The sequence below is a fragment of the Lissotriton vulgaris genome, chromosome 7 (genome assembly GCF_964263255.1).
Source record: "Lissotriton vulgaris chromosome 7, aLisVul1.2, whole genome shotgun sequence".
In the NCBI taxonomy this organism is placed as follows: domain Eukaryota; kingdom Metazoa; phylum Chordata; class Amphibia; order Caudata; family Salamandridae; genus Lissotriton; species Lissotriton vulgaris.
Genome location: NC_141695.1, coordinates 574,093,562 through 574,106,290, shown reverse-complemented (window position 1 = coordinate 574,106,290; position 12,729 = coordinate 574,093,562). Strand labels below are relative to the sequence as shown.

Here is a 12,729-nt window from a genome sequence, read left to right as displayed (position 1 = left end):
AAAACTTAGCAATACATAAAATCCCATTATTTTAGGGCATAATCGGTTTATGAAAATGGTACTGTCTCCTAGCAAAGTATAGAATGCAAGAGGCTGTTGGTATCAAATGCTGCTAATAAGTTGCCAACTGTCACTCAGATGAATTAATACTGTTTACAGAAATCTTTCTGGCCACCTCAGAGACTCCATAAAGCCAAGATATCTGAACATGTAATGTGTCGGCATTGCAATAAGTGGATTGCTAATTTTCGTTAACCTTTTTAATGCTCCTTTGTGAGCTCTATTCAGATCGCTATATGGGTAACAGAATCTTCTATTTGAAGTGCAGTTTCTAATTGTACTTTTTCCGTCCAGAGGCCAACATGCAACTCATTCTCGTCCAAGTGGAGGCTGTTTTTTGACGTATTGATTGCTGTGTGCGTAAATGCCATTACCACTTCCTAGGGTCACAGGGCTCCACTTGTAGTTCAGGAATTTAGGAATGAATGAATGTAAGAAACTGCAGAATTATTTGAGATGTGGTGATAACCCACCTCTAACAAAAATAATCACAATCCTTTTCAGGAGGAAGCACAAAAGTCACTAAATAAACCTGTGCTTAATCTGAAGTACTTATGCAGTACTCAAAAAGCAGTTTACCTGTTAGATCCTATTTTCTCCAACATCTTAGGCCTTACTATGGACCCCCTCTTCCGCTATTGTGGTCCGATCACTTTGCAGTGCCCTCTTTGTACCTTCTCTCTCCCCACCATTTTCAATGTCAGCCAGGCCTAGGGTCATGATCAGAAATTGGGCCACATTTTACACCCCTGCTTTCAATGCTTGCCTGCTAAGGACTCCACATCAGGTGGTGCAGAGGTTGAGATAGACCAACCTTCAATTGACAACTGGCTTTGAGTCTCCCCAAACACTACCCTACCAGCTAAGCTGAGATCCTCGCTCCGACATCATCCACCTGCCCCTGGTTTTATGAGTCCTTAAAGGCAAAATAAAAAGCTCTGTAAGTTATTAGAAAGAGCTTGGAGGAAGCTATTTGACAGTGACTCAAAAATAAAATACAAAATAGACCTGAGCCAGGACCACTTGCACTGCAGAAAAGCACATGTCTCGTTTTACTCAGGACAAATATCTAAATCAAAAAACTACCCTAAACACTTTTTAAAGTGGTCCAAGAATTATCAGAACCTAGTCATATTTATCCCTCACTGTCTCATGGTCAATGCCAGGAGCTTGCTGTCTTTTTTGATCAAAAAGGTAACAGACATTCAGTCCACCTTGACCTCCACCAGTGCTGACAATAATGGTAATCTAATGCATGATAGACCCAGCTCTCCCCCAACTAGGGACACAAATGCCATGTCACAAGACCACCCCTGTCTGAAAGACCTACTGTCATCTGTCAAATCAGGGTCACCTCTAGACCTCTCCCCAAGCTAAACAAAGCATCGTAAGCCTGCAATCTATGCAGCCGGTGTTAAAACTCCTGAACTCCTCCTTACACGAAGGGCAGTTACCCAAGGCCTGGTAACATGCAATGATCTTCCTCTTGGTTAAAAAACCCATTTGGACCGTGTTGATTTCTCTAATTTCAGACCTATCTCACTGTTGCCCATTTTTTCTAAAATAATAGAAAAACATGTACATTCTCAGCTTACCTTATTTGTGGAAACCCAGGGTGCCCTTCAGCCCTCCCAGTCTAGTTGCTGAGCAGGGCACAGCATTAACACAGTCATCCTGGGAGTCACAGAACATATAAGATGACTCATGGACACGGGCAGCACATCCTATGAGATCTCAGCGTGGCTTTTGACACTGTGTCCATGCTACTCTTGTAGAAAGACTATTCCAACTGGGCCTCCAAGGCATGGCTTTGGCATGGCTTTCCTCCTACCTGACAGACCGCAGCTCAGAGGAGCTCAATCCCTGCCTCTGCCTTGTCTCCAGTTGGATGAATACCAACTCCCTGAAACTAAACGGCAACAAAACCCAGATGATGGTAGTGGGAAAGAACCATTTTTTTTTAGGGGGGCCTCAAGATTAGCCGACTGTGCTGGGAACACCAATGAGTCATACCCATTGAGTAAAAAACCTTGGCTTCCTTCTTGACTCCACCCTGTCTATGAAGCCGCAAGCCACTAAAGTTGACCCTACTTGCTCTGCTACTGTAAAATGGTTGAAGAAGATTGTTGTATCCTGCATAAAGACACTGGTACCCTTGCAGAGTAGTTTCAAGTCTTCTTTATTAGATCCACATCAGGGTATTAACAATCTTAGTCCAGCCAGCTCTAGATAGGTACAAGTCATGTACCAGCCATACATCAGCCCCACCAGGAGCAGCCTGCCTAACTGCTCAGCCCATCTCCAACTGTCATCCACACATCCACTAAGGCACCCAGGCATTACACGCATCACAGTCACGCCAACATTCTATTACCATCTCTCACTCTAGCTGAGCTGTTAGGGGGACCTAGGCTGATTATACACAAATGTGATATTTAGGATATAACAAAGATCCTGTGGGTACTCCCATTCTCTTCAGAAACAACAGTCATCCAGGCCATGATATTATCTAGACTTGATTATGGCAATGTCTTATACCTGGGGAAGACAAGCCTACTTTGAGGCGCCTGCAGGTGGTCCGGAATTATGAAACCAGGCCTCTGTTCCACCTTCCAAAAAAACTCTTCAACATGTAGACTACTTCGCCAACTACACTAGCTCCCAGTAACAAGTGAAAAGAACTCAATTCAATTCAAAAGGCTTTATTTGGTGTGTGCAACAACCATAAAAGCAAGAAAAACATAATTTTGAAACACACATATAGAAAACATTCAATACATATGACAATCCAATTAATAATAATAGAACTCAAAGCACTTTGCTTCATACACAAGATCAGCTCTTGCTCAGGAACGTGGTACTTGCAAAAACTAATGACTCCATACTACCCGGCTCGCACCTTGTGCTCAAGAACTAGAACTCTGTTCACAGTTTGGAGAGTCAAATACACCCGCATGGGTGGACTCTCCTTTTCCTTTCTCCGTCCTAGGCTAGTGAACGCCCTCCCGCAGTCCATAAGATGCTGTGCTTACCTCGCCATCTTTCGCAAGGAACTGAAAACTTGTCTCTTTCAGCTCCTCCTAGACCGATCAACCTGCTCCCAAAGCACTGGAAATCCCTGGTTGGTTAGCCATGGGCTATAAAATAACTGTATAATAATATTAGCACAGGGAAAACACAACACAAGAAAAATCCCACACCAATTTAAGAAAATAAAGTAACTTGTAATAAATACAATCACATAAGAACAACAAAAATCCAGTTAGTAGAACTTGGTATATGGATTTTTAAAGTTTAACTTAAAAATAACACCAAAAAGCACAAAGTGCCAATCGTGGGTATCTGGTTGTGCTATACCGGGTCAAAGTCAAATGTTCTTCTGCCCGTGTCTCCTCCCCGCTCCCCGCCTCCCAGCTGACCCTCCCACGCTCCGCCCCTCCACTCTCCTTTTATGCCACATGTCCCTACGCGCAGCGTCCACGCGCTGCGGCCGCGCCAAAAGTGCGCCAAAGGTAAGCCCGTCTACGCCCGTCCACGCCTGGACCGCGCCCAGCGCCAGACCCCCTGGCCCCCGTACCTCCCACCCCACCCGCATTACATATGACGCCTCCACCCTCTTAGCCCTAAACCCCGGTCGCCTCCCCAACTGCGCCCAAGCCGCTCCTGGACACACCCATGGACCCTTCACATGCTTCTCCTGCAAATATGACGGCACCAAAGGCAGCTCCTCATCCACTAACACCAAACAGAGATCTGACCCCAACCACCTAAAATGCATCCTGCTCAACACTCGCTCGGTCCACAGACACGCCATCGACCGTTGGAATCTACTAGACACCATCTCTCCGGACGTCGCCTTCCTAACAGAAACATGGATGAACGCCTCTTCAGCCCCAGACATCACCATTGCCATCCCGGACGGCTACAAGATCATCCGTAAAGACCGCATCAAACAAACAGGAGGAGGCATCGCCATTGTCCATAAGAATTCCATCCGCATCTCAACCAGCTCAGACGTCAACCTCGCCAGCGCCGAACACCTTCACTTCCAGATCCACACCGACCCCAAGACCACACTCAGAGGCACCCTCCTCTACAGGCCTCCAGGACCCCGCGCACAATTCAGTGAAGACATCACTGACTTTATCACCCCACACGCCCTCCCCTCCGAGGACTATATTCAATTGGGAGACCTCAATTTTCACCTGGAAAAGAGCAACGACAGCAACCCCACCACCCTTCTAGACAATCTCGCCAACCTCGGACTCAAACAACTTGTTAATACCCCCACTCACTACGCAGGCCACACACTTGACCCTATCTTCACCTCCAGCAAACATATCTCCTTCAGTCACACCACAGCTCTCCACTGGACGGACCACAGCTGCGTTCACTTTTCCTACAAAAAGACCACATCCCACAAACATCCTCAACCTACTCTGCGAAGAAACTGGAACAAAATCACCATTGACCAGATCTCCTCATCGCTTCTTCAAAACCCCCCGGCCCACTCTTCAAACCCCAACCAAGCAACCACTAACCTCACTCAATGGCTAACCAACAGCGCCGACATCCTAGCACCTTTGAAAAAACGTCAAATCAAACTAGGCAGCAAAAACGCTCCCTGGTTCAACGATGATCTTAAGAAATCCAAGAAACTCTGTCGATCCCTTGAGAAGGCCTGGAAAAAAAGACCCAAACACCAGCACCAGGGACGCCTTCAAAAACGCCACCCGCAAACACCACCAACTGATCCGGACTGCCAAGAAAGCCGCATTCAAAGACCGATTAGACAACAACGCCCACAACAGCAAGGAACTATTCAACATTATCAAAGAATTTACCAACCCCTCAGCCAACTCCAACGACATCACTCCCTCTCAAACCCTTTGCGACTCCCTAGCTTCGTTCTTCCACAACAAAATCGCAGACATCCACAACAGCTTCAACAACCAACCCGGAGATCAACCCACCCAACCTTCTGCCATACCTTCACCCCCCTTGAACATCCTTAATGACTGGAACCCAATCTCCACTGAGGACACCATCCGCCTGATGAACTCCATCCACTCAGGATCCCTCACAGACCCATGCCCTCACCACATCTTCAACAAAGCTGACTCCATCATTGCACCATACCTCCGAGACGTCATCAACTGCTCGTTTAACTCCGCCACCTTCCCGGAAAGCTGGAAACACGCCAAACTCAGCGCCCTTCTGAAGAAACCCACAGCTGACCCCACCGAACTCAAAAACTACCGCCCCATCTCGCTCCTTCCATTCCCGGCCAAAGTCATCGAGAAAGCTGTCAACAACCAGCTCGCCGCCTTTCTCGAAACCAACAAATCCCTCGACTCCTCACAGTCCGGATTCCGAGCAAAACACAGCACTGAGACCGCACTCATCTCAGCCACCGACGACATTCGAACTCTACTGGACAATGGAGACACAGTCGCCCTCATCCTCCTTGACCTCTCCGCTGCCTTCGACACAGTCTGCCATAGCACCCTGTTACAACGCCTCAGTAACATCGGAATCCAAGAAAAAGCACTGGAATGGATCACCTCGTTCCTTACCGGAAGAACTCAGAGAGTCCGCCTTCCACCATTCAAATCAGAGGCCACTGAAGTCATATGCGGCGTGCCACAAGGATCCTCACTCAGCCCCACCCTCTTCAACGTATACATGAGCCCCCTCGCGACCATCGCACGCCAACACAACCTCAACATCATCTCCTATGCTGATGACACCCAACTGATCCTCTCACTCACCAAAGACCCGAACACAGCCAAAACCAACCTACATGAAGGAATGAAAGAAGTAGCTGAGTGGATGAAGATCAGCCGTCTGAAACTGAATTCCGACAAAACAGAAGTGCTTATCTTAGGTACCTCCCCCTCCGCCTGGGATGACTCTTGGTGGCCAGAAGCCCTTGGAAAAGCACCCATCCCGACGGACCACGCACGGAACCTAGGCATCATCCTGGACTCCTCACTCTCGATGAACAGACAAGTCAACGCCGTTTCATCATCCTGCTTCAACATTCTTCGCATGCTCAAAAAAACATTTCGCTGGATTCCCACCGAAACTAGAAAAACGGTCACCCACGCTCTGGTCACGAGTCGCCTGGACTACGGAAACACCCTTTACGCCGGTACCACCGCAAAACTTCAGAAAAAACTCCAACGCATCCAGAATGCATCAGCCAGACTCATACTAGACATCCCGCGTAATGACCACATTTCTAGTCACCTGAAAAACCTCCACTGGCTCCCCGTTAATAAGAGGATTACATTCCGCCTCCTAACCCACGCTCACAAAGCACTTTACGAACTTGGACCCGAATGCCTAAACACACGGCTTTCCTTCTACACCCCCTCCTGCCAACTACGTTCCTCCAACCAAGCCCTTGCTGCTGTACCTCGCATCAACAAAACCACCATGGGAGGAAGATCCTTCTCCTACCTGGCAGCTAAAACCTGGAACTCACTTCCCACTCACCTTCGCCTCACTCAGAACCACCTAGCATTCAGAAAACAACTTAAAACTTGGATTTTCGACCAGTAATTCCCCACCCTTCCTCAAGCGCCTTGAGACCCTCTGGGTATGTAGCGCGCTATATAAATTATTTGACTTGACTTGACTTGACTTAAGGCTGACTGCAGTGGAGCAAGGGTTAGATACAGTTACCAGGGTAGTCCAGGTGCAAAGTTTACGTTCAGACATAGAAATTTTTTGCAAGAAAAATGACTGTCGATGAGTTGTCAGTGGGCCAGCAGGATCTGCAGCAGGGCTTAATGACTGCTGGTTGCCAGAGAGTGGGGTCCTGGCACAAGTGTCAATGAAGGTGGGAAAACTCAGAGTGGGTGAAGACTGGAGCCTGTGCCCAGGAAGACCTCGATGTCGATGGGATGCTGCTCGGCGTCGGTCCTGATGAAGCCCTCTATGTTCGGACTTAAAAACATTTAGGGAAGTCAGATCTCCAACAGCAAGCCAAGCCAGCAAGGTGAATCCGACCAGTATTTCAACCTTGACAGCTCTGGTTCAATTACAGTACCGGTCTCTTGCTGGTTGTTTGAAGGGAAATTTGGCAAAAGGTTTTAAAGTCCAAACCTTTGCTGTTTGAACAGGAGGAGTACACTCTCTCACAACCAAGGACCCGTGAGCACCATTTTGGGTTAGGACTCACTCCAACAGAGGCCAGCAGCAGGGCCTATAGCGGGCTCAGTTGGCACTGGTCAGCTGGGCAATTGCAGGGAAAGGGCTTCTGGAATCTTGTTGTGTCCCTGTAGCTAAAACAGGAGGTCAGATAACTGACCCCTAGAGTCACTTCTGGGGTTATAGGTTCAAAGGCAGACAGGCCAAGTCTTCCTGCAGGTTCTTAAGATTGCCGGACAGACCTTCTTCTTATTCTCCACAGGTCCAGTAGTTTCTCAGAAAGGTACTGAGAATTCCACTTTCATGCCCAGTGCCAGCCTGTGAGTTGGGAAAACTCCTTGCCACTCGCTAGCCAATGGGGCAAAGTTCTCACAGGTGACCCTACCCACTTTTGATGCATTTACCATGTGGTTTACTGTAAACTATCCATCAGTACTCTTCTCAACCTAAATCTAAAATAGCAGAAGCTTTCTTCCCCTGGTCAGAGATCGGTGTTCCCACCCAAAGATGTGGTCCCTCCGAACCAGTTCCGAGGTAGCTCCCCCTACTAATGGGTTTATAAAGCCGAACTGACTAACAAGACAAAAGGGAGGCAAGCCTCTCTGTGAGCTGCATCTGTCAATGAACTAAAGAAGGGGGTGAGCACTAAGACCACCCTTCTCAAGGAACAAAACTTTTCTCCACGCCCAAAGTTCTTTCTCCACTATCTGGGAGCAATCCACTTCTCACCAGAGGGAAGCATCCACAGTGACATGACATTGGACACTGGCAAAAAAACTAGTTTGACTAAGGGAGGAAAATTACAACCTTTTGAAAGTTTAATTTTCAACATGGTAACATAAAATCAAATAAGACCCCTGCATGTTTTTAAAATTACTATTAACATGAGTCCTTGAACCATTATTCTAGCTACTCCCAAACTGAAGTTGAGCATTGTAAGCCGTTATAATGTAACTGAGTGTTTTATGTCCTGTCTTGCAATTTAAGAAACATACACCACCCACAATATCACTCATTTGTACTCTTCACAGGTTTTACTGTTTTTGGATTTTCATTTGTATCTTATTTTACACCATATGGGGGGCTAGTCAAACCTCCCAAAACATGTTTCTAAAGCTTTCATTTAAACTGTCGCTGTCTACATACAAAGAAATGTAAATCTTTGATTTGATTTTAGATCCTAATCTGGATGAACTTTTTAAACCAAAAGTGGTTCAGTCCTTATTTCACCCCTGATATAGTGTTGGCCCTTCCAGCTAACTTATCTATTGTTACGACCGCCTTGCCCAACAAGGCAGAGGAGTTGCTATTATTTCTGCATTTCACTACTCCAGCACTTTTAAATCACTTGCTGTTTCCAGATGTTAGGGCATTTTTTTTCGTTATGTCTTTCAGGCTCCTTCTCTGTGTTGGGTGTATTGTTGTATCACCTATCTGGCTTGAAATCTAGTTTTTTTGCTCCATTGGCTGTGAATTTATGCCAATTTCATGATAGTGGGTGATTTTAATCTCTGTTTTAATGATCCTAATGATTTAGCTGTGGTTAAACTGGTTCAGAGTTTGAAGCCTTTTCAGTTTAACCAGGATGTCTAACAGCCCACGAACAATTGACCAGGTACAACCCTACCAATTAGTTGGATTCAGTTCTGGTTTAGTGAAAAGCAGATTTAAATTTGCTTCAAATTCAGAGAGTCTATGGACTTTATTTTGACATCTCCTCATAAATGATGTCCTATTATTCACTGTTTTGAAGTAAGCACCTATGTGGTCTTATAATACACTGTTCATAATGTATATCATGTATTTGCTTATATAATACAATATATATTTATGTCTCACCTTCTGTTGTTTTCCCCCTCTTTTATGTAGTTTTTCTCTCTGGCTCTTGTTACAATGGAATCTTGATGATGATCCTGTTATTATAAAGGAGCAAAATTCTGTCAATTACTAAAGTGGTCCTGCTTTATTATAATTTATTGCGCCATGTGGGCCGTGACCTTATGGTTAGTGATGCACGTATATTTATATACAGTACACATGTGTATCTGATAAAAAATGGGATTTCATATTTCCCACTTAAATCTATTTCAAGTAAGGTTCCAATCTGGACCTTTCCATGACCAGTCCTCTGGGCTATCGGATCCTGTGTGCTAACCGGGGTGGAGAAACTGATAGGAGGTGGCGTAGCCATCATTCTCAGGGATACTTTGGGGGTCTGGTAATCCACGCTGGCTGAAATGGGAATTTTGAGAGTCTCATCTTCACATTCAAATTAACCCCCACTTTGCTGTCTTGTTGAGTTAGAAGTCCCTGGATTGCCCCAATAGCTGCCTCCCACTGGTGTGTGACGCTATTGCTCAATTATCTCTAATATTTGTCAACTTCACAGTTTTTAGAGACATTAATATTCATGCGGACGTCCCAAAGTGCCCCCAGGCCTCTTGTAAATATACCCCAAAGAGCAATGAGGTAAACAACTGTGCTCAGTACTCACGCAGATTGAGTTATTGAGTGCTAATGCAGAGTGCAATATCAACTAATCAATCAATGACATTTGTAAAGCGCTTGGCTGCTTCAGAAGAAGCGTTCCAGTGCTCAAAAGCAGAGACTGAGAACAAGACATGCCTAGTTTTGGTCAAAACGCTATTTGTGTTTGCAATTTTGGTATTTGGAAGGAGAGTGTTTATGACATTCCCTTCCAAATACCCAAATCTGAATGGTATCTGTGAATGTTTTTCAACTGAATTTTGGTCGCAAAACATTCAGATCTTACCGACTTCTTAACCCCTTGGACGCTCATGACGAGCTCAGCTCGTCATGGTGTACAACTCCATACACTCATGATGAGCTGAGCTCGTCATGAACAATGGGAAAAAAGATCATCCAGCATAGGAGGAAAATAACACTAGCATCAATGGTGTTAAAGGAGGTGGTAACCCCTTCCCATCTGAGAATGGAAAACAAATACTTTTTAGGAGCATCCTTAAAAAACATGAAACGGCAAAGTTTCATTTTTTCTTTTTAAACGCATCTATAAGGAAAACGGGTTGCATTAAAAAAACCAAAAAAACACGCTTTATTTAAAAGCATTCACAGGCATGGTGGTCTGCTGACACCATCAGTGTGATGGCAACTATTCCTAATGGGTCGCAGATTGTGCCCTTCCTCATTAATAAGCATGAGGTAGGTCTATTTGCGACCCACTAGGAATTGCTTAGGTTTCATACATTAGGAATACCGATTTCCTAATTACGATTCGGAAAGAATCGCAATTAGAAAATCGTTATTCCTAACGTTACTACATCTGGCCCTGGGTTATATAAAACAACTGTGCTTGGGAGCCCCTTTGAAATTTTCATGGACTAATCTTTATTAGACTATTGCTTCAATGATGGGAAAGAGGAGGCCCTCCTATTGGCTGCCATATTTCATTATGAGCTCTTCTCTATGCGCAGGTGCGAATCAGAGCATTGACCAGCAGCCGGCCTTCATTTCTGTCACTGAAGATGCAGAGATCAATATAACCTGCTGCGTGGTGCCTTCAAATCGGACTGTTCACAAGATGAGCCTGCGGAGAGGTGTCCGGGAGCTCCTGCACTTCTCGGAGCAAAGCGGATCAGTCAGCAGTGTGGGAAATGAATTTGCTGAGCGCGTCCAGGTGTTTGGGACAGCAATGAGCATGACAATAAGGCTGCGTCAGCTGCGGAAAAATGATACAGATTGGTACATGTGCGTTGGCAAGACAGGTTCGCCCGACTCCGATCTGTATGGGCCAGGCACAGTGCTGATTGTCACAGGTAACAGGATTCAATTTCTATACTTTTTCCTTAAATGTACATATCTTTTTGGTCCTCTTAGGGTCCTGAAAAGAAATTTGCTTACTTGTTTTTCATTTGTGGAAATGGGTGACTTGCTCAGATAGGGTTACTGCTGCTGTGATGAACCGTCATTAACTCTAAACGTCCTGATATCCAATATCTGCTGCTAACATTTTGATCTTTCAAGACTTTCAAATGACAATTTATATTGCAGAGAGTGCCTCATTGGCGAAACTGAAAAACTGCTATCCATTCTTGATGAGCTATTAAGTACACAAAACATGGGTCTGAGAAGCAGCTTCAGTTTGGCTACAAATATAGCAGGGAATGATGAGTACTCCATTGCTGTCGAAGATAAAGACAGGATATGGTTCGACTTCGAAAGGGAAATAAATAGACATCTGACAGTAACAAGGAACTAGTTTGTTTTATTGGCTTTGCCACACAGCCTTAGTGCTTGCAATATGTTATAGTAGAGTAGGGTCTGCTTCCTATGGTCACCCCACTTTTTGCTGTGATTCTCTGGTTTTTCGACTTTAATGTGGCTGTGGGCCTGCTAATCAGACCCACAGCCCAGCTGTTCTCTCTCTAAATTGATACTATGTACTTTAGGTACATACCAGATTGAGTATTGGGTCACCTCTGTGAGCCCCTTTATAGTGTACCATAGGTACCCAGGGCATAGGTGCATCCAGGGGCTGCAGCATGTATTATGCCACCCCTGGCTGGCCCTCCAAACTGACACCACAGGCTGATCACTCAGCTTGGGTAAGGTGGTGTAATCACCCCTTACTTAGATATAGTATACCTATATCTACCTTTACATATAGACACATACACACCTATAAGCCACTCCTATGGTAGGGCTCGACAATCCTGGAGGCAGAGTGCTTGGTTTTATGTGAGAAGGTGCCCTAGCATGAGCTGAGCCCCTCTGCAGCTTTCTGAACCATCTCCTTATAGCTGTTCTATGATATAGTCATACCATATACTCTTAAGTGCATTATAATCCTTGCGGTTAATGCTAACTTTGGTTTGGCTTTATCAAAACATGTTGTGTAAGGTGTCAAACACTTTGGAATACTACCCTCCTGCCTATTCTGGCGGCGGGGGTAGCATTCCACCCTTCTAGAGGGAAAAGACATGTATGTTACTGCTTTACCCGGTTAAAGTTAAACAGAGCCTCAGCATCACAAAATGGATGCTGCTGCCACAGACACGAGTCTGACCACCTGGTTCTGGGGGAAACTCCAGCAAGGGCGGCCTGGACAATAGGTTTCCTGTCCAGGGAGGTGCCAGCACCTCCCCAGACAGGGGTTATGTGTATTGGAGCAGGGAGGGCTGCATTCAGTGAATGCATCTAGACATTGCCTGGGGCACACAAGGTGCTCCATGCATTGCCCGGTTCAAGCCAGTTGCAGGGGCACTCCAGCCCCAGCTCTGGTGCGAAACTGGACAAAGGGAAAGGGGTGTAACCACCCCCTTCTCAGGTCCACCCATAGGAGGGACCTAGGCAGGTAATCCAGCCCCTTAGCTTAGTATAATGTAGGAGCTGTGTCCCCAGGACTTTAGATTATCCTGGAAAGAAACTATGATACAGAATCCTTGGGCCTTTGACATTCCATTCTGACTAAGAGACGGAAGACATCTCCCTTGTGGTCAAGGAATGACCACCCTGTGCAAACAGGCACCA

General features: G+C 45.7%; 1 protein-coding gene across 1 annotated transcript in view; it reads left to right on the top strand.

The window, feature by feature from the left end:
* LOC147702047 (uncharacterized) overlaps nt 1–12,729 on the top strand; it is a 72,999-nt gene that overhangs the window by 23,033 nt on the left and 37,237 nt on the right. Inside the window, exon 2 of the mRNA XM_086928745.1 lies at nt 10,674–11,015. Within this exon, the coding sequence (XP_086784871.1) occupies nt 10,674–11,015 (342 nt within the window). The remainder of the gene's footprint in view (nt 1–10,673; nt 11,016–12,729) is intronic.